This window comes from Phoenix dactylifera, unplaced genomic scaffold, assembly GCF_009389715.1.
Source record: "Phoenix dactylifera cultivar Barhee BC4 unplaced genomic scaffold, palm_55x_up_171113_PBpolish2nd_filt_p 000046F, whole genome shotgun sequence".
Lineage (NCBI taxonomy): Eukaryota > Viridiplantae > Streptophyta > Magnoliopsida > Arecales > Arecaceae > Phoenix > Phoenix dactylifera.
In genome coordinates, this window is record NW_024067669.1 from 2190024 (window position 1) to 2217024 (window position 27001).

Here is a 27001-nt window from a genome sequence, read left to right on the forward strand (position 1 = left end):
TCTTAGACAGTGGAAGCGACTTCTTCTCCTCAGAGATATTGTCTGCTTTGAAGGAAGTTTCTTAGTCTCTTTCCAACGCACAGTTTTGTCCCACAAAAGGCGCCTCTGAAGAGAAAGGGGTAGCCCCTCTCCATGTAAGAAACAGACTTTTTCTGTTATCTAGTTGATGTGGGACTAAGTTTGGACCCTTTATTCCTACAACAGTAATGACTACTATGTATGAGTCAAACAATGGCCTGTGATTGCATTATCCCTACCCTCATTGGCCAAAGTTAAACCGCCCCTAGACACAAGGTTTTCTACTGGGTAACGGATCTAAATAAAGTTGAAGGTGTTAGGTGTCAAGTGCTAAACTCTTGCTGTTGGTACAAGAGAAATGGATTCAACCCTACTATCAACATCATGATTTTTGGTCAAGCTTTCACCTATGTTGTGATCATATAATTCAATCCGAAAAGAGATTACATTTTTTATTCAAACAAAATGTACAACATTCACCAAAGTTGAACCAGAAAATTGTCTATGATGCACACAAAGTTGCACAAAGAATGGTAGCGCATTGGAAACCGACTATATCACATCAGGTGCGAACAGAGTCAATGAGGAAAAAGATAAAAAATGTCAGGTGTGAAAATAGATGAATTAGGGGGAATCACAATCGTGGGCTCATTTGACTCATAAACTTTAAGAAATCATCCCCTGATTTTATCTCATAGACTTAGGCAGCTCATTATATCTTAGTCCACACCAAATCAAACCTTCACCTATTTTTGTTTCTTTATTGGCAATTTAGCATGTTACCTTATACCATTGCGTCCCACTGACGCTGACTTGACTTTGTGGCTCCAGAACAAATTTAATACTGTTACTTTCTGTCGAAACAAATATATGTCAACGCGGCAAATTGGAGCATTCAAAGGGAAGGGCAGCTGCTGCGAAGGTTCTCTCCCATGAAGTCTCCATTCGAATAGAGAAGAGGAAAATGGGAAAAGAATTTTGTGGGCTCTCAGGGCCCAGATGTAGCCCGGCCCGTTCTGTCCTGGATTACGTCACCGGGGCCCACGCAGAGAGCTGGCTTTTATCGTTCCGGGTTCGGGTTGTATCGTTCTTTCGCGGCATCAACCGTTGGATCGCGCAATGTACGATTTGAGATCTGTGGGGTGCACGATCCAACGGTTGAAGTCGCGAAATAGAGAGAGAGAGAGGCTCCATCGCCCGAGGAGGCCCCAGGCCACCGCTTTCTTCCTTTCTTTCCCCTCGTTAAATCCTTCGACCACGGAGCCGAAGGAAGGTTGCGAGGGAGGTGGGGGGGGGAGAGAGACAGGGAAAGCTGCTCTCCCGCTTTCTCTTTCTTATTATCAACCGTTGACCGGCGATGGGAGCGGCGCCGGAGTGCCGAGGGCCGATGAGCCGGAGGAGGGGCGACGACGGCGACGAGGACGAGGGCGTGGCCGGGTTAGCTCTTGGGGAAGCGAAGTGGTGCCGCCGGGGTTCCGGTTCCACCCGACGGACGAGGAGCTGGTGCTCTACTATCTGAAGCGCAAGGTCTGCCGCCGCCGCATCCGCCTCCCCATGATCGGCGACGTCGACGTCTACAAGTGGGAGCCCTGGGAACTCCCAGGTACCCAAATCCCTCTTTCTCACTCTCTTATTCTTCTTCTATTCTTTGTCTTTTATAGATATTCCATCTCGAATTCTTGTGGACAGAACCATACTGGATAATTGGATATCCCTAGGGATTCTCTTCTTGCTTTCTGAAGAAAAGGGAAAGTGGATCTGCGAGGATAGAATTGTAATTCTTGGTTACGCCCTTTGATTTGCTCAGCTAGTGCCTTTTCTCAATAATTTGTTTCCTTATAATTGTCAGATCTTTGGAATAACTCTAATTCTCGCCCAAAGTGATAATAATTTTGCCTTTCAACTTGCTGCTGGATTTTGATAAATTCGGTCTCCTGCCACTTGCTTCAGCGACAATTTTTGCTTTCTTTGTATCTATTTCATATTTATTGTCTACTTTCACTTTCATTCATAGATGAGCATATGAATTAGAATTCATCGTGAATCCTGTTACACTTACTCAATATTTATTAGTTCTTTGTTGGATGTCAGCACCAAATCCAGTTGATTCAGCATTCTGAAATGGTTGTGGTTGGACACCTTCCTTATTTTGGTATTTTTCCCCTTATCTTATTATTCATTGGCTCATGTTGCTGAGAATTTGGACTACAATTCCTTGCCAGGAGTCTGGTCTTTTTTGAAATCAGGACAGCTTGCCGGCTCGGCTTCTCTTAGCGACAATTTGTTACAGATATGTTCAATATCAGAACCTAATTTAGTTTCTCCATGTTTTATTTCTCAGATCTTAGAGATGGTTTTCACACGAATAGCAGCATCTCTGTGCAATATTACTTTTCCCTCTAAATTCTATTGTTTAATTTGGATAAATCCAGTTACTTACTGCACTTGTTTTGGTTATTTTACAATTGCTAGTCACACACTCTCTTTATATTTTCTCTCATTTCTCAGTTTCTTATTCTATCCTCATGTTGCCGATCACCTAAATTACCATTCATTAACATGAATTATTAATGCTTTTCCTGATCACTGAAGTTTTCTGGGTCATCTTTCTCTTAATCAGAGTCATACTTTGGCAGAACGAGAGTTATTTTTCTTGCGTAACTTAAATCTTTTTTCTTTTTGTGTGTGTGCGTGTCTAACTTAATTCTGAACTATGATTTGCTGATACGTGCAGAAAGATCACTGTTGAGGAGTGGTGACAAGCAATGGTACTTCTTTAGCCCTAGAGACAGGAAGTACCCTAATGGATCGAGATCCAATCGAGCTACCAAATGTGGCTACTGGAAGACTACAGGTAAGGACCGGACCATCTCTCAGAACTCCAAGGCTGTGGGTAACAAGAAGACCCTTGTTTACTACCGTGGTCGTGCTCCTAAGGGAGAACGCACCGATTGGGTCATGTATGAGTATACCTTGGATGATCAGATGCTTATGAGCTGCAGCAACGTGCAGGCAAGTCACTGCTAAAGCAACATCTATCTTAATACTTAACAACTGTTTTGCTTATTCTTCCATAAAAAGTTTTGTAAGTCTCTCATCGATGGATCTCCTTCTTTGCAGGATTCTTATGCTCTCTATAAGGTCTTTAGGAAGAGTGGACCCGGTCCAAAGAATGGGGAACAGTATGGTGCACCTTTCGTAGAAAAGGAGTGGGAAGATGATAGCAAGGAAGACACCATGCCTGGACATCCTCAGGGTGGTGACTCCACTAGCATGTTAGGTGAGGGGAGCATGCTTCCAATGGATGATCTGGAGGACCTTTTGCTACAAATATCGGATGAACAAGACATAATTCCACAACCTTCTGAATGTTCTGCATTTGTTTCAGAGGTATTCTGGGCCTTCTTCAGTACTTCGTTTTTTCCAGATTCCACTGTTTGGTCGGGAATAATTTTTGAATTAATACCTAGATTTCCACATGGACCAAAACCATATGATCCCCAAATTCATTTGAGAAATTAACGGATATGGAGATGGCATGCTGTCTGTTTATAGATCCATATTTTTGCTGAGACCCATGCATGCAAACTAGTCTTTATGCATATAATGAACACTAAATATAAAAAGCAGCAATAATAAAATATATTACTAAAAGAAACAAATAACCATGAATTAGGGAGGGGATGTAGAAGGGAAGAAGGGCAATATGTCTTACCGGGAAAAGGAAACATAAGACTAGAGCAGGAATGGGAGAATCCAGCTTGATTTTGAGTTGGATAATAGAACAGTCCACACCCTCCCCCCCCCCCCCCCCCCCCTCTCTCTTTTTTCTAAGGTTTTAGAAAATTAATGGCATTTTTTAAAATGACAGACCCATAGAACAATTCACTTGTTTTAACTGAATAAACCTTGCTTGTAAAAGATGTTGGATTTCCTGTCAATTATTGTTACTGATATGATCGTCCAATTCCATTGGATTTGTCACTATTGATGCAGATTGATGTTGAAGCAGAAGATGGGAGCCTTCCTGTGGTGCCGTCTCTTGGAGATGCTAATTTTACTGAACAGAACCTCAACTGGTGCGAACTGAGCAGCGAGGAGCCAGACTTTCAGATCGCCAGGCCAGATCCTGCTTACATTCTGCCTACTGAGACTCCTGTGACAACATCCACGAATTGTTCCGATCAGGGCCAACTCAAAGTTGATGAAGAGTTCTTGGAAATCAGAGATTTCAATGATCCAGAGTCTACAGAGTGGAGAGTAGATGATGCCAGCAACAAGGACATCATTCATGAAACTGGTGGATTTTACGATGCTTATGATTATTTTGATGCCACCAGGTTTTTAGATGAAGAATTCGTGCCTCTTGATGGAGCAGGCCAGAATCCATATTTTGATGAATGCCAAGCATCTTTTATCACCACTGAGCTCTGGACACATGAGCAGGATTTCAGCACGTCAACTGCTGGAGAGACAAATCATATTATCATGGCACCACCAGCATCAGGTGCTTAATCACTTCTTATATGAATGCTGCATCCTGATTCCTGACAGGTCAGGATGCTGTTACTTCGTCTATTTCTCATTTATTTGTGCTATCTGAATAATGTAGGTATTGTAAATGCTAGTGCTCCATCAAATGTTGGGAAGAATACCCAGGGGCAGTTTAGTTCTGTTAGAGATGATTCAGACTCTTGGTTCAGTTCGGCACTCTCAGCCTTACTAGATTCTGTACCGAGCAGTCCTGCAATAGCCTCAGAGAATGCTTTAATAAGTAGAGCATTTCAACGTGTTTCGAGCTTCAGAGCAGGGCAGATTGGTACTCAAGAACCAAATGCCGCAACAGGTGGAGGCACTGTGGCCTCTGGGAGGCAGAGGGGGAGCCACAGTGGTGGATTTCTTTTTATCTCATTCCTGGTTGGACTGGTTGCTGTCTTTTGGGTGCTGACAATTGGAGCTGCAGTAAAAGTTTTCAAAGGTTTATGGGGCAAGTTCATATCATCATAGGTACACAATATTATAGGAACAAAAATTTAATCCATCTGTTCTGTTAGCTTTACTGATCTCTGTCATTTACAATCCTCGAAGGTGCACGTGTTCAAATATTTATGATTGCAAAAAAAAAAAATCATGTTAGATTTTATTGCAGCACTCAATATAGTTCATTGGGGAGAAAAGAATGTCTATAACTATACATCATTAGAGGCAAGCAATGCTGCCAACTTCCTGGTCTATGTCATCGTGAGCTCTTGCTCCGATGCTGGATTTGTGAAACAAATTCTTTCCTCTGCTGCAGTGCGATGTGCATGTATTGCTCTGCATCTCATGTTCTCTTTGTTCATAGGAGTGTTCATTAGACAGATCTTTCATGCACAAGATTATTGTTGCCAGGTAATATAGCCGATGTCGACCCAAGCTCCATAATATTTAGGAATTGATTTTAGGGCACAACGGTACTGCTTGGATCTAGTTCAAAGCCCGATTGTACATGCACTAATGTTCTGATATTTTTCATGTAGATTTTGATGATATTCACAATATTTCGCAGATGGAGGCTCGAATCTCCTCACCCCAATGGATCTTAAAATGTTGGCATGGGTTGTGGTGGAGAAGAGCAGTTATCTGACTCACCACTTCAGCATCTGAATTTAGTCTCTCATTGATCTGTGATGCAGACTTGCAGATATTTCCAGCATCTAGTCATTTCTTAAATTTCTTCATCAGGCTGCAAAAATGGTACATTAGTTCGTAGATTCCCTGTTAACAATAACAGCTGAAGGACTTGGACTATCTCTTCCCATGCCCGTTAATTGCGTCCGGAGCAGGTTAGTGTTGTTATATTATTCACAAACTGGACAAGGAAGTCCATGGATTGTATTTAGCTGAATGTTTGAATGGTTTTGCTATAAAAACGTTGATCCACCTTGTGGTTATGACATGGATGAATTGCTTAAGGGGCGCCAAACAAAAAAATAAAATCAACATTGTTGGATCGCACCATATTTTGTGCATTCAAATTTACCATAGGTCAATGAGCATGTGAATGGTGTTGTCAGGCTTCGGACTCCATAAAGCCACAGACATTTAGTTTCCAACCAAAATCAGATTACAGCATTTCTTGGCTCGACGAAATAGAGTAGTTAAGCTGGACTTGATTTTAGAGTTAACAAAAAAAAAAAGAAGATGGCATCAACATCAAAATTCACAATTTAATTCTCTCTCTCTCTCTCTGCGAACAAGTAGAAATGAAAATCAGAAGAAAAAATGGGAGAAGAAAAAAATCTTAGTACGACCCGATATTGCTACATTTCCCTCTCCTCCATTCAACACATAAGCTTCTTGAATAAAAAATATCTACAAATACCTGAAAACTGCTACTTCAAAATAAAATTTTCAAATTTATATTTTTTTTATAAATCAAGACATCTCTAACTCACCTTCTTCCTACGCTTGCGAACTCTAAAAGAGTGCTCGACGAGGAACCGTCCATCAGTGAAAGTTCCTCTTCTTCCGTGGACTTTCTTACTCGAACTACCTTTTATTATAGGCTGTCTTCTCTTTTGGGGCTTACTGTGACGTAAATGAGGAACAAACCTATGGCCACGGAATTCAACAGCAAGCTTGATTTTCAAGAGTAGGGGCGCCACGGAAGCTTACTCGGAGTTTGTGAAAAGAAATATTTTGGCGATCTTTAATCCTAATTTGAGCTACTGATGGCGACATAAGACTTAAAAGACATGAGTTGCATGGACTTTTTTCAACTCAAACTTATAGATGATGCACGAGTCTACCTTCAAAGTTCTTTATCCATATTGTGCTCCCTTTTCGTTATTAAGACCTCCCAGAGGCATGAACACAGCATTCCAAGCAGCTCAACCTCCAACATTGCTTAGCCATTTGCAAACTGCTAATTGAATAAATAGATACTATCATCAACCAATTATATGTAATAATCGATCCACCACACATAAATTATTGTCAGCAAGAGTATTGAAGATTAACTATGTAAAAGTTAATTATTTCAATTTTGTAAAGCCAAGGAGGCTCGGAGAAACATATTCTATTAATGTTTTATCAGTTTTTTTGGCTTAAGATTGGGTATTTGGTGGTCGGGTCTTTATTTTTCTACGAATAATATAAATACATTAAGTTCAAATTGAAGTGGATTAATTCAGGGTTAGCTATGATCAGCAGTGAGTAATTCCAATCCACTTGTTGTACCGCAGTGCATAGTTTCATGGTTGACTTGAGATGCTGAATGTAATAAAGTTGCTTCACAAAGCTAGGCCACACAGCTATTTTTCTGGCCAAGAAGTTGACAGAGTTCAATATACAACACATCTTCTGGGGCAGTGCCCATGTCAGATTTGTGTTAAGCTCAATTTTAGGAGTAGCAGGATGTTTGAAAGAAATGATTGTTGTAGTTTTTCTTCTCTCTCTCTCTCTCTCTCTTCTCTTTTTTCTGCCAAATATTTGTGAACAAACCAAGGCAGCGTTGCACCTTCACTACTTTACTATGATATATAAAATTACAACTATTCTTGTATCCCTCCTCCCGAAATCAATCCGTATCCATGGAACAATGCCCCCCATCTGATCCCCCTAATCAATCAAGTCCAATATACTTTCCATAGAGATTCATCAACAAACACATATGTAGATGCATAGATGATACATATTCTTGAGAAAGTAATCAAACCAAAATACACAAAAGGAAAAGGATTCGCCCTCCTTAAATTTAGAACAGTTCCGTTATAATTGCAAAAGCACAGTTCGTTTCGAATTTCAGTAAAACAATCAATATATCCTTGGGTGCCCTCCGGACTACACCTAGGAACAGTTCGTTTAGAATTAGAAAGGACTTTTTCCCCCTTTTTTGGAGAGGGAAAGGATACATTATGGGTTCATATCCTGAAACAAGGAAACATGGGTACATCATGCTCTTGCCCTGAGTACCAAGGACGACGACGACAGAGAAGAGCAGCTCGGTGCAGGTGCCGGTTAGACCCCTCCATCCTCCTTCATTCCTTCTCTTTACACCATTCATATAATCTTTGTGGTTGATTGTGCTTCAATACTTATATTTAGATAGATCATTCGTTTGTTAACTGCATATGGAGAATGTTGCTGGAAATTGGACCCGGGGGCCGCCGCGAAGCCGGAGAAGGAGGAGCTCCGCTGCTGCAGGGGGCAGACGGCGGTGCGCCGGCCGGCTGCGTCCTCCGCCGCGGGGGGTGTGCAAGTTCGAAGAGGGGTGGTGCGTCCAGTCCTGTCCTGTCCTGCAAAAAAGCCGGTGGCCGGGCTCCCCGGCGCCGGCCCTCCGATGCCTAAGTCAGAGGGGGCAAGTATGTGGAGAGAGCAGGGAAGAGAGTATGTGGAGAAGACAGAGAGAGCTTCGGGTTTTTCCTCCCGTTTTTCCGTCCTCTTTTCTCTTCCCCCCAGGTTCCCTTTTATAGGAGGATTCGGTTACCTGGGAGGTGACAGGAGGTTTGTCCCGTTATGTGATAATTGGGCACGATTTGGCCCATTAATGGCGTGGTGGAAAAAAGGCCGAATCAGACCGGAACCAGGGAGTTGTCACGGTCGATCGGACCTGTTGGAGTGGTTGATCCGTCGGCCGTAGCGGGCCTGGGGTCTGTGGATGGTAAGTGCATTTATTACCGAATGAACCGGCGGTCAGGTAGAGCCATGCGCTCTGATGGTTCAGTGATCCGGAGATCGTCTTGGGCCGTGTTCATTAAATGACTGAGTGCATCGGAGACTTGAGAGAGTCTCATGCATTAATGGCAGGTCGTGCCGAATACCTGCGAAGATCTTATGCCTTGATGGCTTGGAGATAGTGGCAGGTCGCAAGCCGTAGGAGTTGTCAGTCCCTTGGACTTTAGGCGGAGGTTGAACATTTGGTTAAGGCATCGGCTCGGCAAGAGTGCCGAGCCGAGCTGGTCGCCCAATGGGGCGCCCTGTGGCGGGGTTGCTTCAAGTGCTCCTGGTTGGCGCCCTTTAGGCGAGCACCTTCTAGCAGAGCGCCTCGGCGCTGTCTTTGGTCGGCACTTTCTAACCGAGCAGCTTATTTTGGTTGGGCACCTCTTGGCGCGCACTCTGGTCGGCGCCCTCTAGTCGAGCGCCTTCCTGGTCGGCATCCTTTGGCCGAGCAGCTTTCCGGTCGGCGCTCTTCGGCCGAGCGCCTCTGTGGATATATGACTTAGGGTTTTTCCCCTAACACTACCCCCGACTTCCGAGCTCCAGTTGGCTATCAGCTGGAGCGCGAGAAGTAGCTTTAATTGGGTCGTCACGAATTCCGAAAATTTTGATTTACTGTGCGTTTTGAATTATCGAACGCTTCGAGGAGCCTTTAATAGGCGGCGTCTCTTCTTTCCCGAAGAGCCTCATTATTGGGACACCTTTTGCGAAGCGTCCTCGCGTCGTGGGCTCATGATGGGGCCGCACGATCTTCGATTGCGGATGCCTTTCCGCACGATCCGATGGGGCGCTTCGACATTCGAAGCGCCAGCCCTAATTAAATGCGTCGTTCTGTCTTTTAGGCCGACACGTGTTATCATCTAACCAGGACGCAGCGCTTTCTTCGCTGATCCGGGCCGTTGGGGAGGTCTATATAAACTCTCCCCCGGCCCCCTGTCCTCTTTCTATTGCCTTCTGCTTCCAGCTTCCTATTCTCCCAGCCTTCCTCAGACCGAAGTCCCTTTTCTCCGGCATCTTTTCCAGGTCCCCCTTCTTTTTGATTTCCCTCTCTTGTAATGGGTTCTTTGCCTAGCGAAGTAGTATCCACCATGAGTGTCCTGGAGGTCGAGATGACCGAAGAGTGGTTTTTCCCTCTTCACGGGTTCCATTTGGAACCCGCCAGGCGAAGGGATCGGGTAACCGATCCTCCGGTAGGCCGGATCGGAGTGCACTCGGAGTCACTCTGGGCCGGCCTCCGATTTTCTCTTCACAGCTTTGTGAATGAGTTGCTGGCGGTATGCCAGTTGGTCCCGGCGCAACTTACTCCAAACGCTTGGAGGGCAGTGATGGGTTTCCTATCACTGTGTCTACTACAGGGGATTCCTACCTCTGTCAACGTCTTCCGTCGACTCTTTATTTTTAAGTCGAATCCGGTAGACAAAGAGTGGCTCTACATCGCCCTTCGGGTGGGTCGGCCGCTCTTCCATGGTGCCCCCTCGTCCATTCATGGCTGGAAGGAGAAATTCTTCTTCCTGGGCTCTGAACGGTCCTGGGGGTTTGACCCCAGGTGGAGGCCTGCTCAGCTTAAATCCATCAACAAGCTCCCTCGGCTTACTACACGTGAGGAGGGGATCTTTGACGCCATCCGCGGCCTTGGGGACGGGATCCTGCTGAACGGCCTCATCAGCGAGGACGCTCTGGTGAACGTGGGCCTCAGCTCGGCACGTCCTCAGGGTAAGGAGAGTTACAGTAATTTTTATTTCCTTAATTGTTCTAATGTCCTAATTTTGTCCGTCTATGCAGACATCGCGAAAATGGTGACAAAAAGCGAAGTCCTCTACGCCCGCTTCCAAAAGAGGGCGGCTGAACTCTCAGGAGAACCGACCGAGCCGAGGAAGAAAGCAAAGACCTCGGCGAAGACCTCGACGACCACAACCGTTGAGGCGCGCGCTTCTCGCCCCGTGCGCCCTGAGGCTGGTCGGGGAGAGGGCGTGGGCTCTGGCGGAGCCACAATGGCACCTCCGTGTCCGGTGCCGATTTCGCAAGTCCCTGGTCGGCGGGAAGCTCCAGATTCCGACCAGGGAGGGAGGACCTCAGCAGATCTGGCGCTCGCACGCCCCATCTCTACCACGCAGCGGTCCGGTCAGCCGTCTACTCGACCCCAATTCCCCAGCTCTGAGCCGGGGAATAGACAAGAAGCAACGGGGTCGGCCGCACCCCGGCCAGCTGAGGCCGGTCTGGCGGGTCCTTCGGGTCCTCAGGAGCGGGTGCCTTACGCTCCTGGATGGGCTGTTTTCGAGGGCGACTCGGCCCTCGATAATGTACAAGTGGCGCGCGAAGTTCTTCGGGTCGCGCTGCTCCCGGCCGACCAGGCCAAAATTCGGTCCATGAACTACGGCGAGTTCATGGACTCTGCTATTTGCTCTTCCATCCGAGTAAGTCAGCTTTTATCTCTGTGCAAATTGGTGTTTCGGCTTAAAACTGTTTCTTACATGTCCCTCTTGCAGCGCCTCCACGAGACCGAGACGATGATTCACATCATCCAGGACTATCGGGACCGGGCCCGAAGGCATCAAAGGGGGCGCGAGGAGGCCGAAACAAAGTTCCTCGCGTCTGAGGCCGAGCAGAAAGTGCTTCAAGCGAAGCTAGGGACGGCCGAAGACGAGGTTCGGACTCTGGTCGCCGAACTTGAAGAGGAGAAGGGCGCGCACTCTTTGACTAGGTCCGAAGTGCGCGCCGCGGAGGCCCGCCGGACGGAGGCCAAATCGTCGCTCGCTATACGCGAGCAGGAGGTGGGGGAGGCTCGAATAAAGGTCCGAGATCTCGAGATCCGTCTACTTGACGTGCAATCTCTGCTCGCGGATCGCGAAAGAGAAATAAAGATTTTGGAGCGGAAGGCCGCCTATCATGAGGCTCGGGAGAAGGAGGCCCGGGAGCAGGCCCAGGACGCCGTCAAGCTCTTCCGTGAGTCGGAGGAGTTTCGCGACCTCTTAGCAGAGGAGGGCGTGAACGGGTTAATCCAAGGCTTCCGGGATTTCCGCAACCAGTTGCGGCATCTTCTCCCGGATTTCGATGTAAACCTGCTCAAACCGGGAGCAGGGAGGGCGGAGGCGGAGGCAGAAAGTCCGGGAGCTGAGGCGGCCGTAGCCGATCCTGAAGCGACCGAGGTCGCCCCCGAGGCCGCTCCTATTATTGCCGAGGCCATTGTAGAGGTCTCGGCTGCTGAGCCGACCACTCCCGGGACCGCCGAGGCTGAGGTGGTCGAACTCGAACCTTTAGTGTAATTTTTGTTCTTTCTTGTAAGGTTGGGATGGCCTCCCATTCTTGTAAGGGCCAAACCCGAATTTTGTACTTAGCCTACGGGCCTTTTTGAAATGAATATGCATTTCTTATTGGAAACTCGTTTACGTAGCGTAAGTTTTCCAGCTCGGATCCGTTTTGAGTTCCGAGGACATGGGCTCTATGGCCTCTAATCTCGCCCGCCACAGGGTTTGGGTTTAGGTTCGGCTCGTCGAGCTCCATTGTTTGGTCCTCCAACTAGTTGGAGTATCGTTCACCCAAAGGGTTCGGGCTCGGAAAGTCTTTCCGAGCCTAGTCCAATGCGACCAAGCCCTGGGGCGGTCATTAGGACTTAACTTTAGCGAAGTTAATTAACTTCGGGTCCGAGCCTTGAATTATCAGGGTCGGACCGAATTCTCTTCCCACAGATTGGTTGAATATTTGCCAACTCGTGACAGGGGCTCACCAGCCTTGGCATGATAATGTGCCGGTGTCGTGAGCATTCTTTCGCCGAGGCGATTGCAAATGCTTTCTGCTCGGAGTCCATTCTTCAAGGACGTCGGCAGAGATCCGAAAACGAAAATAATGTAAAGACATTAAATAAATGGTACCTTGTACCGTATGCGTCCTGGCGCCGAGGCGACTGAAGACGCTTCTCTGCTCGGACTCCATTCTTCAAGGACGTCGGCAGAGATCCGAAAACGAAAATAATGTAAAGACATTAAATAAATGGTACCTTGTACCGTATGCGTCCTGGCGCCGAGGCGACTGAAGACGCTTCTCTGCTCGGACTCCATTCTTCAAGGACGTCGGCAGAGATCCGAAAACGAAAATAATGTAAAGACATTAAATAAATGGTACCTTGTACCGTATGCGTCCTGGCGCCGAGGCGACTGAAGACGCTTCTCTGCTCGGACTCCATTCTTCGAGGACGTCGGCAGAGAAATCCATAGATAGATAAAATAATGCCGACATTAAATAAAATGCGTCCGTGCGCCGAGGCGACTGGAGACGCTTCTCTGCTCGGACTCCGCTTCTTGTGGACGTCGGCAGAGAAAAGTCCAAGAATAAAATAATGTAAAGACATTAAATAAATGGGTACCTTGTACCGTGTGCGTCCTTGCGCCGAGGCGACTGAGGACGCTTCTCTGCTCGGACTCCGTTCTTCGAGGACGTCGGCAGAGAAATCCAGAAATGGAATAGCGGGCCGAGTTCGTTGGCTGAAGCCGGTAAAAAATGAGCCGAGCTTGCTTGGCCAATAAAGACATCCCCATGTATCGGGGCATCCCGACCGAGGTCGGGGTAGGAGCACGAGCCGAGCTCGTCCGGTCAGAGGACCGCTACTCAATAGTCGATGGAGCACGAGGCGAGCTCGTCCGGTCAGAGAGGACCGCTACTCAATAGATGGAGCACGAGCCGAGCTCGTCCGGTCAGAGGACCGCTACTCATAGTCGATGGAGCACGAGGCGAGCTCGTCCGGTCAGAGAGGACCGCTACTCAATAGATGGAGCACGAGCCGAGCTCGTCCGGTCAGAGGACCGCTACTCATAGTCGATGGAGCACGAGGCCGAGCTCGTCCGGTCAGAGAGGACCGCTACTCAATAGATGGAGCACGAGCCGAGCTCGTCCGGTCAGAGGACCGCTACTCATAGTCGATGGAGCACGAGGCCGAGCTCGTCCGGTCAGAGAGGACCGCTACTCAATAGATGGAGCACGAGCCGAGCTCGTCCGGTCAGAGGACCGCTACTCATAGTCGATGGAGCACGAGCCGAGCTCGTCCGGTCAGAGAGGACCGCTACTCAATAGATGGAGCACGAGCCGAGCTCGTCCGGTCAGAGGACCGCTACTCATAGTCGATGGAGCACGAGCCGAGCTCGTCCGGTCAGAGAGGACCGCTACTCAATAGATGGAGCACGAGCCGAGCTCGTCCGGTCAGAGAGGACCGCTACTCATATCTCGACGTCTCGAGCTTTCCGGTAACCGGGGCATCCCGACATCTCGGGGCATCCTGACCGTGGCCAGGGTAGGAGAACGAGCCGAGCTCGTTGGTTGATGGAGAGCGCACCACGAACTCACGGACATCTTCAGGGAGTCCACGCAGGTACTCCATCATCCCGAGGCATCGGGGCATCCCAACCGTGGTCAGGGAAGAAGAATAAACCTGATGCCATGAGATAATCAGGAAAATTGGTGAGCTCGGAATAAGTTCGCAAACCATCAGTTTATTGTGAAATGAAATTCACAGAATGAAATTCAATGGTTGAATAATGGGGAACCCCTTAGGGTTCTACTGGTGGTACACGCGGAGATTTTCAGAGCTCCAGCTCCGCGGAATGGGAGTCCCATCTAGAGACTCCAATTGATAAGTTCCGGGTCGGCGAATGCGCGTGACTCGGTATGGTCCTTCCCAATTCGGGGCCAGCTTCCCTCGCTCAGTTGGTCGGGAGGTTTCAGCTCTTCTTAGGACAAGGTCCCCTGGTCTGAAAGATTTGACTTTGACCCTGGCGTTGTAGTACTGAGCTGTCTTTTGTTGGTACCTCGCCATACGCACTCGGGCGACCTCCCTTATTTCCTCGATCAAGTCGAGGTTGCCTCTGAGCTGCGAAGAGTTAGAGCTAGCATCGTGGTGCTCGACTCTTGGAGAGGGGAGCCCAATCTCTAGTGGAATGACGGCCTCCGTCCCATATGTCAGGTTGAAGGGAGTCTCGCCGGTGGGGACGCGGAACGTAGTCCGGTAAGCCCACAGGACATTGTATAGGTCTTCGACCCACTGTCCTTTGGATTTGTCGAGCCTGGTTTTGAGACCCTGCAAAATAGTACGATTTGTTACCTCGGTTTCTCCGTTTGTCTGAGGATGCGCGACCGAGGTGAAGCGGTGGTCAATGCCAAGCTCGGAGCAGAATTCTCTGAAATGGATGTTGTCGAACTGGCGACCGTTGTCAGAGATAAGGATGCGGGGAAGCCCGAATCTGCAAAATGATGGACTTCCAAACGAAATCCCGCATCTTCTGCTCGGTTATCCGGGCGAGGGGCTCAGCTTCCACCCACTTAGTGAAGTAGTCGATGGAGACGACCAGGAACTTCCTTTGCCCGGTGGCCAGAGGAAATGGCCCGAGGATGTCAATTCCCCACTGGGCAAAAGGCCAAGGGGAGCTGATAGAAGTCAAAAGAGCCGAGGGCCGGCGCTGAACGTTGGCGTTCCTTTGGCACCGGTCGCATCTCTTGACGAAATCCATAGCATCCTTCTGGAGTGTCGGCCAATAATACCCTTGGCGCAGAATTTTATGGGCCAAGGCTCGTCCTCCCAGATGGTTTCCACAAATTCCTTCGTGGACTTCGCGCAGGGCATAATTAGCTTCCGTTGGGCGAAGGCATCTGAGAAGGGGAGAGGTGAAGGATTTCCGATAGAGCTTTCCCTCGTATAGTATGTATCGGGTGGCGAGGCGCTTGATTCGGCGAGTCTCTCGTACATCAGCAGGGAGAGTTTCGTCTTGCAGATAGCTGATGAGTCCATCCATCCAGCTCGGCTCGAGCTCGGTGCAGAGGGTCCGCTCGGTCTCGTCCGTGCTGGGCTTTTGGAGATATTCCAGGACTGCCCCTTTGGGAAGCTCGCTCATGCGAGAGGACGCCAGCTTTGATAGCCGGTCGGCCCTGAGATTCTCCGACCTGGCAATATGTTGGACGTAGAAAGAGTCCAAGGTCGAGGCGAGATCCCGTACCTTCTGGAGATACTTCTGCATGGTCGGGTCTCTAGCTTCGAAGTCGCCCACAATTTGGTTGACGACGAGCTGGGAATCACTGAAGGCCTTCAAGTCCTTCACTCCTAGCTCTTTGGCTAGCTTAAGCCCGGCGACGAGCGCTTCATACTCCGCCATATTATTGGAAGCAGGAAACTCGAGGCGCAGGGCCTGCTCGGCGACCACCCCCTCCGGGCTGGTGAGAATAAATCCTGCTCCACTACCCCCCGAGTTTGAAGAGCCATCGACATGCAGAGCCCATGTAAAACTCGGGGTCTGCTCCAGCGGTGGCTCAGGTTCAGGCTTGACCTCATCTGGTATAGTGCACTCGGCCATAAAGTCTGCGAGTGCTTGTGCTTTGATCGCCTGTCTGGGCCGGTACTCAATGTCGAATTCCCCGAGCTCAATGGCCCATTTAGTGATCCGACCCGCACGATCCGATCTTTGCAGGATCTGCTTGATCGGCTGGTCAGTCAGCACGGCCACTGTGTGAGCTTGGAAGTAGGGTCGGAGCCTCCGAGCTGAGATGACCAAAGCATAGGCGGTCTTCTCAAGCTTGGAGTATCGGGTCTCAGCATCCCTTAAGACCCGGCTGGTGTAATACACCGGTTTCTGAAGTTTCCCCTCCTCTCGGACCAGGACCGAGCTTACTGCTACAGGGGAGACAGCTAAATACAAGTAGAGGAGCTCACCCTGTTGAGGCTTCGTGAGTAGGGGAGGGGAAGCCAGCAGGTGCTTGAGCTCTTCAAAAGATTGCTGGCACTCGTCCGACCACAAAAAGTTCTTAGGCTTCTTGAGGGCTGCAAAGAATGGAAGGCAGCGCTCGGCCGAGCGGGAGATAAACCTCCCGAGGGCTGCCACTCGGCCCGTGAGCCGTTGTACCTCCTTGACCGTCCTGGGAGGCGTCATCCTTTGGAGGGCTCGGATCTTCTCTGGATTGGCCTCGATTCCTCGTTGTGTAATGATGAAGCCGAGGAATTTGCCGGAGGTGACCCCGAATGCACATTTAGCTGGGTTGAGCTTCATCTGGTACTTTCGGAGTGTGGAGAATGCTTCATTGAGGTCGGCTATGTGGTCTTGCGCCGCCTTACTTTTCACCAGCATGTCATCCACGTAGACCTCCATGTTTCGGCCTATTTGGTCTTTGAAGATCCGGCTGACCAGCCTTTGATAAGTCGCCCCGGCATTTTTTAGACCGAATGGCATCACTTTGTAGCAGTAGGTTCCCCCGTCGGTGATGAAGGCTGTCTTTTCCTCGTCTTCTGGCGCCATGCGGATCTGGTTATATCCGGAAAAGGCGTCCATGAATGCCAGCAGCTCGTGACCCGAGGTGGAGTCCACGAGCTGGTCTATGCTAGGAAGTGGAAAGCTGTCCTTCGGGCAGGCTTTATTCAGGTCGGTGTAGTCCACGCACATACGCCACTTCCCGTTGGCCTTCTTGACGAGGACCACATTGGCGAGCCACTCCGGGTAAGCTATCTCCCGGATGAATCCAGCTTCAAGGAGTTTGCTGACCTCCTCGGCTGCTGCTTGCTGTCGTTCAGGGGCGGCGCCTCGCTTCTTCTGCCTCACGGGCTTGCTGGTTGGCTTTACTTGGAGCCGGTGGACCATGATCTCTGGATCTATCCCCGGCATGTCTGCAGGCGACCATGCGAAAACATCCATGTTGTCTCGCAGGAAGTTGACGAGGCGACCCCTCTCGTGCTCGCCAAGGCCGGAGCCGACCTGCACGGTTAGCTCGGGAGAGTTCTCACGTAGAGGAACCTGAATTAATAACTCACCGGGCTCTACCCGCTCTTTCTGGGGGTTGGCCCGTGCCTCCATAACCTCGGTTGAGGGCTGGTCAGTCGCTGGGGCAGGCACCTCGGCGGGTCGCTTTGCCTCGTGGGTCGCCAGGTAGCATCGCCTTGCCACATTTGGTTTCCTCGGACTTCGCCGACCCCCTGGCTGGTGGGGAATCGCATCAGCAGGTGGTGAGTTGAGACCGCTGCTCGGAGGGCGTTGAGTCCTGGCCTTCCAAGGATGGCGTTGTAAACCGAGGGCAGGCGTATCACAAGGAAGCTCATACCCACGGTACTTTCACGAGGGGCGAGCCCGGCTGTGACCAGAAGGTCGATCTCGCCCTCTACTGGGACTGAATCCCCAGTGAATCCAACTAGCGGAGCATTCATCCTCTGTAGCTGTTCCTTTGTCATCCCCATTTTACAATAAGCATCAAAATACAAAACATTCGCCGAGCTTCCATTATCAACCAGGATGCGTTTTACATCAAATTTATTTATGATCATGGAGATGACCATGGCATCATCATGGGGAGTTTCGACTCCTTCTAGATCGTCGTCTGAGAAGGAGATAGCTTCAAATGTGCGCGGGCGCTTCGAGGAGGTTCCTTCCCCCGAGGCTTCTCCAGCCGAGGTCCCTCCTCGGATAGTGTTGATGATGCCGGCGATGGGCCTGTTGGCATTGGAACCTTCAGGCTGTGCTGCTTCTTCGGCTGGCTTCTTCCCTTCGCGCCGGCCTTGCACAAACCGATCGAGCACCCCTCGGCGAATGAGTGCTTCGATCTCATTTCGGAGCTGATAACAATCCTCGGTATCATGGCCGTGATCCCGGTGAAAACGGCAATACTTCCGGAGATCACGCCGGATTCTGGTGTCTGGCTTTGGAGGGGGGAGCCGGATGCAATCCCGATTCTCAATCTCCATGAGGATTTCGGCCCGAGGAGCATTGAGGGGAGTATACTTTTCATACCTCCCTTCAGGTGTACGGGCCTGCAGCGGGAACCTCGGGCGGAGTGACCTCTGCTGCGGTGGTCCTCTCAACCGGGGTGGACTCTTCGGGCGGGGCGGATTCTTAGCTCGTCGTGGAGACGAGCTTCTGGGTCGGCCGCGTTCCTCGCGGCGCCTCTTCTTGGGATTCTGCTCGGTTCCACCCCGCCTAACTGCCACGGCCTCTTCCGCCTTGGCATACTTCCGTGCCCGAGCGAACATTTCGGTGAGGTCCGCTGGGAAATTCTTCTCAATCGAGAAGAGGAATCTGTGGGACCGGGCTCCAGTCTTCAGCGCCGACATGGCGATTGACTGGTCAAGCTCCCGGACTTCCCATGTTGCGGCGGTGAACCGGTCCAGATATTCCTTGAAGGACTCTCCCTCCTTTTGTTTGATGTCGAGGAGGGAGTCGGATGTCCGCCGCTGGGGCTGGCTGGCGGCGAAGTTGCCGGCAAACTGTCTGCCGAGCTGCTCAAAGGAGGAGACAGTACTTGGCTTCAGCCCGGTGAACCAAAGCCGGGCTGGTCCTCGAAGTGTCGCCGGGAAAGCCTTGCACATCATGGCTTCCGAGGCTCCTTGTAGGGCCATCAAGACCCGGTAACTCTCCAGGTGGTCAAAGGGATCAGCCTTGCCGTTGTAAGGCTCCACCTGGGGCATTTTGAACCGGAGGGGAACCGGTTCATCTTCAATCTCCTGGGAGAAGGGCGACTTCGTATTGAACTCGAAGTCGCCGTTACGTCCCGATTTTCTCCCGTGGAGTGCTTGGATTTGGCGCTCCAGCTTTTCGACCTTCTTGTCGAGTTCATCATTCTGGAGGATCGCTACAGCGGTTCCTCTGGGTGCAGGTTGCCCTGGAACCGACTCGGCTTCTGAAGGCTGTGGCCAGCCTCCGTGATCTCTGACTGGGTGCTCTCTCCAGAGGGAGGCCTGGACTTGAGAGTCCTGACCTCGAGGAGGAAGCCCGCTAGTAGGGGGCCCCAGTTGAACTGGAGCCGGAGGAGGCGGCGCTGCTGGGATGCCCCTGGGTTGCAAGTTTTGAACGGCGGTAGCCAACGCCTGCACTTGCTGCACCAGGGCATCAAATTGTTCTGGTCGAACTTGAGGTGCTGGCTCAACCGGGGGTGATGAGTTCCGAACGGAACATTCTGGGCTTGGTGGAGGACGTCGAGAGGCGTTGGAAGCCCCTTTGCTTCTTAGCTTCATGGTGGCGAACTCGGGCCCTTCCTCTAGCGCCAACTGTTGCTGGAAATTGGACCCGGGGGCCGCCGCGAAGCCGGAGAAGGAGGAGCTCCGCTGCTGCAGGGGGCAGACGGCGGTGCGCCGGCCGGCTGCGTCCTCCGCCGCGGGGGGTGTGCAAGTTCGAAGAGGGGTGGTGCGTCCAGTCCTGTCCTGTCCTGCAAAAAAGCCGGTGGCCGGGCTCCCCGGCGCCGGCCCTCCGATGCCTAAGTCAGAGGGGGCAAGTATGTGGAGAGAGCAGGGAAGAGAGTATGTGGAGAAGACAGAGAGAGCTTCGGGTTTTTCCTCCCGTTATTCCGTCCTCTTTTCTCTTCCCCCCAGGTTCCCTTTTATAGGAGGATTCGGTTACCTGGGAGGTGACAGGAGGTTTGTCCCGTTATGTGATAATTGGGCACGATTTGGCCCATTAATGGCGTGGTGGAAAAAAAGGCCGAATCAGACCGGAACCAGGGAGTTGTCACGGTCGATCGGACCTGTTGGAGTGGTTGATCCGTCGGCCGTAGCGGGCCTGGGGTCTGTGGATGGTAAGTGCATTTATTACCGAATGAACCGGCGGTCAGGTAGAGCCATGCGCTCTGATGGTTCAGTGATCCGGAGATCGTCTTGGGCCGTGTTCATTAAATGACTGAGTGCATCGGAGACTTGAGAGAGTCTCATGCATTAATGGCAGGTCGTGCCGAATACCTGCGAAGATCTTATGCCTTGATGGCTTGGAGATAGTGGCAGGTCGCAAGCCGTAGGAGTTGTCAGTCCCTTGGACTTTAGGCGGAGGTTGAACATTTGGTTAAGGCATCGGCTCGGCAAGAGTGCCGAGCCGAGCTGGTCGCCCAATGGGGCGCCCTGTGGCGGGGTTGCTTCAAGTGCTCCTGGTTGGCGCCCTTTAGGCGAGCACCTTCTAGCAGAGCGCCTCGGCGCTGTCTTTGGTCGGCACTTTCTAACCGAGCAGCTTATTTTGGTTGGGCACCTCTTGGCGCGCACTCTGGTCGGCGCCCTCTAGTCGAGCGCCTTCCTGGTCGGCATCCTTTGGCCGAGCAGCTTTCCGGTCGGCGCTCTTCGGCCGAGCGCCTCTGTGGATATATAACTTAGGGTTTTTCCCCCAACAGAGAACAAAAACAAAGGTTCCTGGAAAAAGTACTTTCCATCTTCCTTCGGCTTGTCGTATATACAAATCTAAAAAATATTTTGGCAGATTTTGCACATAAAAGACATTGAACAGAGCAATAAGAATTTTAATATGTTTGCACTGTTCTCAGATTTTTGGTGGATCATACTTGATCCATAAAGTCGATCTTACCGGTAGTTCCCTTCTATGATCATTCATGATTTTTGTGTTGTGTTTTTGAAAGAGCAATTCCTCTTCAACATATGCATATCATCCTAGAAAAAGAATAAATCATTCATTTATTTATTTTTTATTGAATTACAATTTATTTATCAAGAATGCATCCATATTATTCATGATTCATGTCTCCAAGATATGGAAGGGGGAAGGGGAAGAGGGCTTGCTAGAAATAATTAGATTGCGTAAGGACGGATTATACATAATGATATTAACAGCTGAATAGCTTGATATTAACAGCTGAGCAGGGAGAAGGGGAATGATAACTTTAAATCACCCCCATGTTATGTTCTCACTTTCCTTTTATTTAGAAGACTACACTATTTTTTCATTTTCTTTAATTTTCTGAATGGTGGTTATGTTTGTTCATGGCAGGATATATGATAGACAAAATCCAAAAGTAATTCTCAAGTGTACACATGATCAGCACATACAGTGTATTCTTCAGTGGATGAAAGGAGTGATACTTTGCCCTACTTGTAAACAGGTATACATTGTTCCCGCACTTATGAATTACATGTCTCTCTCTCTCTCTCGTGGCAATTTTGACAATTATGTGATTACTGATATGTTTCTTCTGTTTCATTAGATAATGATTTTTGAGAAAATCATTTAGAAAGATTTATACTTGCTAATTTGCTTTAGAAAGATTTACAGCGTTAACAAGAACACTAGCACACAGGTCAATATGAAGGAGAAGGAGAAGGCACACAGGTTAATAAAATCTTTCATTCCTCTTAGCATCTATAACATCTCTTTCCAACCCTTCCTTCTGAGAAATAAAAGCTCTTATGCAAGAATGAGTTGCGATTCAGAGTTGCATGAATTGTTAATATATCATGAGTAAACAATGGGCAGTGCATCGAGCAGCTCAGCATCAGAAACAATCTTACCAAAGAATTGGTGAGCACCGCAATCAGGAGTCACCCGCTATGCCGGTGGTGGTGGTGGTGGTGGATCTGCCGGAGGAGGAGGGACCGCGCACGGTTGACGGCGGCAAAGAAGAGGCAGATGTGCTCGTCGAGGTCCTCGAGCTGGTGGAGGAAGCAGGGGTGGTTCTTGTGGAGCTGCCGCAGCACCTCCTCGATGGGGTGGCGCATCCCCCGCCCCCTCTCCAGCCCGAGCCGCACCAGCTTCTTGTCGCTCTCCACCGTCTCGTGGAGCCGCGCCACCAGCCTCTCGATAGTATCCAAGTCATTGTTGAGTACATAGGTCCCCCTCGCCGCCGCGTCCAGCTGCGCCATGTGCTCCCTCGCCCGCCGCCTCGGGCCCGCGAGCAGATCCCCCGGCAGCAGGCACACGGCGGGCCCCGCCACCAACGCCGCCAGCGCGTGGGTGGCGATCACCAGAGCGGCCACGGCGGCACCCGCGGCCGCGCCGATCAGGCAGGCAGCCGCCCCGCGGGTGGCGCGGCGCAGCAGGCGGCGGCGGCGGCGGGCCTTGCGGAGGTGGGATTCGAGCTGCTGCCGGAGCTCGGAGAAGCACCGGCGCATGCCCTGGAAGCCGGTGGAGGGGGCGGGAAAGGGGTTGTCGAGGCGATCGAATTCGAAGAAGGTGTCGAAGGCCCAGTCGCACTGGGCCGGGGTGAGGTGGGGGCCAGGGCCGGTGCCGGCGGATGTGGGAGAGGGGGAGGTGCAAGGGAGGAGCTCGAGGAGCTTGCTGATGGGGTCGTAGAGGGGGCGGGCATGGTCGACGGCGCGGCGGAGAGAGAGGCAGGCGGCGGAGGTGCTCTCGCTGCTGTCGAAGTAGGAGGACACGAGGCGGGTGAGGTGGGAGGGCGGTGCGGTGCAGAGGACCTCCTGGATCGACGCCCGGTCCGGCTGGAGCACCCGGGCGATCAATCGGGCCGGCGATAGCGCCGCCGACGGCGGCGCTACGTCCTCGTTCTCGGTCGCCGGCCCATCGCCCGAGTGGATTTTGGCCCAGATTTCGTTGTAGGAGTTGGTCTGGACGGCGAGGGTGTACTCGTCGCCGAGATTGATGGTGGCGCCGGGGGAGGTGGCGGTGGAGACGGTGGGCGTCTGGGCGGTGCTCGACATCGGGCTCTGGTGCTGTCTCCTTTTCCGGCCATTCCCTCCGCCGTCATCGTCTTCGGTCTCCGTCTTGTTTGCTGAGGAGATGAGAGTGAGGATTGGGATATGAAATTTTGCAAAGATTTACCCTTTTTGCCGCCGTTTACTTCCGATTTGCTCGAAGGAAAAAAGAAAAAAAGCGAAAAGGAGACACAGGATTTGGAATTACCTGGTGGTGGTGGGGGCGTCGGGGACTCTCTGTCTCGTCTCCGGGGGCCGCCATCGAAGCAGCGCATAGATGGGAAGAGTTGGAATTGGAGGCGGGTCGGAGCAAGGTGTGGGGGAATGGGAAGTCCAACCACTCAGCGGAGATAAATTAGAGAGGAAGATGGAGGACTCGGTCGTGGTCTTGCTCTTGCTGACGCTTCAAATGGTAGGGCCGGCGATTCCCAAGGTCAGAGTGTTAGAAGAGAGGGTGGCGGATCTGGTCGATAGATTTTCTGATCTAGCTAAATAAAGCCAGGTCAACACCGTGTCGAATTTGGGTCGGCTTGGGCTGCAAGGAACAAGTGAGACAGTGCAAGAGAAAGGATATTGGATTTGGCTTCTCTTTAATCAGTGAAAAATTAATCAAAAGGTTTGCAAGTGTCCCATGAAACCTTGGGTTCTCTTTAAGAGCGGTTAGAAGTGTCCCATCCGTACTAGAATTGTATGAATCATCTACTTTAGTTAAAAAAAAAAAAAGATTTAGGAGCCTATGTGCTAGCTCGGTTACAAACCAATTCTGACTTGGTCCAGAGAATGCTCAGAAATGTTAGGGACTGATCAGAAAATAGAGAAAAGTAAGTGAAGCTACATATTAGAAAAGAAGAGCTAAGCTTTGGGCTGCCCAATCATTGTATGAAAATCGTATTCGACATGTTCGGAGAGCCCAGAGTGTTCGACTCATTCATAAATGAGCATAAAATGAGGCTTGAGCTTCGCTTTTCAACTTAACAAGCTCAGACAAGCTTAGCCTTTTTTTTTTTTGGCCTCCGCCAATGACAAAGGCAATGCCTGAGTGGTATGATTAATTGTGACAAAACAAAACAGAATTTACATCAACCTTCAAGAGGTCAAGTGAGCCTGTGGGAAATCAGCTCCCAAAATCCTAAATCTGAGAACCAATTTAGAGCCAATTCAGAGACCAATCAACAGCCTGAGTAGCCTATCTAAAAACAAGACTGCCATGGAGCAGCAATTGAGCTATTCATGAACAGCTTGGCTTTTTAAGTAACCTTAGAAACAAGTGGATGAATAAAACCAAGAAGGGTTCCTGCTGCAGCTCCCATGAAATGCAATCCACTAAACCAACCATCAATTGGAAGAATAATATGCATTAGTCATAGCCTTCACAAAAAAAAAAAAAAAGAATATTCACCACCAGTTCTTTTTTTTTCTCTCCAGGCCACAAACATAAACACAGTATATCTTGAGTAACAATGTTCGCCCTCACAGGAACCATCTACAAAACAGAATATTATAAACAGCGGTTTACCTTCTACAAAGAACAGTTTCATCCTTCAAATTCTACTCGAACCAGGACAGTAAAGTTTTCACAGGACAGTATATCTTATATGGAGAAGTAGACCGACAACCATTTATTTGTGGCATCCTCTACCAGTATCCAATTGATGGTCAACATCATTCTTCACAGCTTAGGAAGATGCAGATGTGCCAGATGGGTTGAGAGCCTTCTGTTCGGCACAATCCAAATTATCTCCGGAGACCTCACGCCCGACCCCCATCAGGTCCAGGTAATATTGGTAGTGGGATATGATGTTGTTCATGGAATCAATGTAGCCCTGACCACAAACAAGATCTGCATAGAGAATATTCATGGTCATCCCGAAGCCAGGTAACCTTTTCTCCAAAGTATCATTCTTTGAGGGCTTCCAGTTGCCAACAAACACATCATGCGCTGAAGGCTGCTTCTTCTTCATCGGGGTCATCCACCTCCAGATGGCAGCTTGGAATGCCAGGGTAGCATTCTGCTCTAAGTATTCTGGATGATTCAACAGATCAATCTTGAGTGACTCACCAACGAGTCCATAGTTGTAGTTCCTGGAAGCCATCGAGCAAATTAACAAGCAAAGTTACTTCAACCGGATTATCATTGGCCATGTCCATAGATCTCACGAAAGCTGGAAAGATGATATTGGCATACCAGTACACAGGAAGAGCACCGCGACCATAGTATTCAGCACCAGGGGTACAAGGGTACTTGTAGTCATCTGCGCAGTAGGACTGGCTTGGGCTTAATTCATGGTTATAGCAAAGTCCCCATGCAAGCGGGCCACCGGATGCGAGGCCATACCCACCTGCAAAAGGTAAACTAAGAATCATAAGAGAAGAAATGGTAATTGTGGCACCAATTTTGGAGACTATCAGAAATTTCGACCGCCTGCATACACCATGGAATCAGTCCTCAATTACATACTGTTTGATGGAAAATCTTCCAGAGAAGCTCATTAAACTAAAGGGTAAATATACACTAACAAATCTGGATATAAACGTTGAGAATGGATGCGGCGTATTTAGCAGATGCTATGCCTCGGGACTCCAAGAGGCACCACTAATTATAATGTTGGCATGATGTCTCAAGAGTAATTTCTCAAGGTAATCTTTGTGGAACCATTAGATCTGGTCAAATTTCTTCATCACATGGAAGAATACTCATCAGAATCCTGCATCAAATCCAAAAACCTTCCAGCATAACCCCTTTGGACATCAGCTTTGTTTTTATCCAAAGTCCAATTTCTGTCATCCATACTACATATGTCAAAGATGATCACGTTTTGATCAATATGAAAAAGGAATTGCTTAACTAAATGAAAACACATATATCATGCTGATCTGCTGCAAAGTTGCAACATGGATTCAATCTATTAAGATTCTGCTAATGAGCATGTTGGTCTCAATTCTCTTATCGCACCAAAGATGCCATGAAATGCAAGTCCTATCCTCGAATTTCTCTACATTTTCCTAGCAATCCCAGCACCAAATATTCTCATCCCCCCAAATCATCCATGTCTTTCAAAAGGAGCTAGCAATTCTCAACAATAGTTAACTATTTCCCCATTTCAGCCCCCCAAAAAAAACCTTCCATAAATATAGGGATGCATAACTAAAAAAAGGATCCAAATCAGTTCTCCTCCCCAAACTTCACCATCCAAATCCCTTCTCTTACCCCTTCTAAGAGGAGGGAAATTAGGGTTTTGACAGGGGCAAATGGAGCTGGGGTCAGGAAGCCATCAGCTTCCATATTAAACGTCTTTAAAAAAAAAAACAAATTTTTGCCTCCAAAATAAGGAGGGGAGAAGAACAATGATGGATTGGATTTCGAAATCTTACAGGAGGTCTTGCTGCCGACATGGCCGAGGAAGGCGGCGACCTCCTTCATCCCCATCTGCTTGCCGCCGGTGGTGCCGAAGCCGAGGGGCTCGTAGACGGCGGCGGCGGTGATGAAGGAGTGGTAGTCCCAGAACCCCACCGCGTGGGCGACGGGCGCATTCCTCTTGCTGAAAAGATTCTCGAACTGGTACACCTGGAAGTAGTCGGTGATGGTCTCGTTGCAGCAGTATTTACTCCCACTGCACTCCCACCCCTTGTCGCACACCTTCTCCTTCTTCTTCGCCTCCCCCACGCTCCAAACCACCAGCAGCCCCACCACCGCCGCCGCCCACCTCCCCATCCCCGCCGACGACCCCCTTCTACTCGTTCGACACAGTGCCTGAGAGAAAGGGAAGGAGAAAGGAAGAAAGGAATACAGATCTATTAAAGGTGGTGGGTGGAAGGCCGAAAAGAGGCATCGATAAAGGAGCCAATGCGAAGGTTACACGTCGGCTCTGGACTTCTGGTGTGAGGTCTCTTTATTACATCATTTGTTTTACA

At 49.8% G+C, this 27001-nt stretch overlaps 3 protein-coding genes across 4 annotated transcripts; 1 reads left to right on the forward strand and 2 right to left on the reverse strand.

Moving 5' to 3' along the window:
* Positions 1-1137: 1137 nt before the first annotated feature.
* Positions 1138-6018, forward strand: LOC103712002 (NAC domain-containing protein 17-like). The gene is made up of 6 exons (XM_008798381.3): positions 1138-1621; positions 2753-3030; positions 3139-3408; positions 4015-4525; positions 4631-5025; positions 5694-6018. The coding sequence occupies exons 1-5, from the start codon at positions 1138-1140 to the stop codon at positions 5023-5025; spliced, it is 1938 nt and encodes a 645-aa protein (XP_008796603.2). The 3' UTR covers positions 5694-6018.
* Positions 6019-7675: 1657 nt separating this feature from the next.
* Positions 7676-23723, reverse strand: LOC103713502 (UPF0496 protein At3g19330-like). Of its 2 annotated transcripts, none has more exons than XM_039116031.1 (3): positions 23298-23723; positions 21950-23166; positions 7676-8126 (listed from the first exon to the last, which is right to left on the reverse strand). In XM_039116031.1, exons 1-2 carry the CDS (start codon positions 23362-23364, stop codon positions 21980-21982), a joined length of 1254 nt encoding a protein of 417 aa, XP_038971959.1. In that variant the 5' UTR covers positions 23365-23723; the 3' UTR covers positions 7676-8126; positions 21950-21979. The 2 variants fall into 2 exon arrangements, with proteins under 2 accessions (XP_038971959.1, XP_038971958.1); XM_039116030.1 differs by lacking the exon at positions 7676-8126 and adding an exon at positions 20826-21094.
* Positions 23724-24428: 705 nt separating this feature from the next.
* On the reverse strand, positions 24429-26924 carry LOC103712028 (chitinase-like protein 1). The gene is made up of 3 exons (XM_008798404.4): positions 26462-26924; positions 25275-25428; positions 24429-25171 (listed from the first exon to the last, which is right to left on the reverse strand). Exons 1-3 carry the CDS (start codon positions 26799-26801, stop codon positions 24766-24768), a joined length of 900 nt encoding a protein of 299 aa, XP_008796626.2. The 5' UTR covers positions 26802-26924; the 3' UTR covers positions 24429-24765.
* Between the last annotated feature and the right edge of the window lie 77 nt (positions 26925-27001).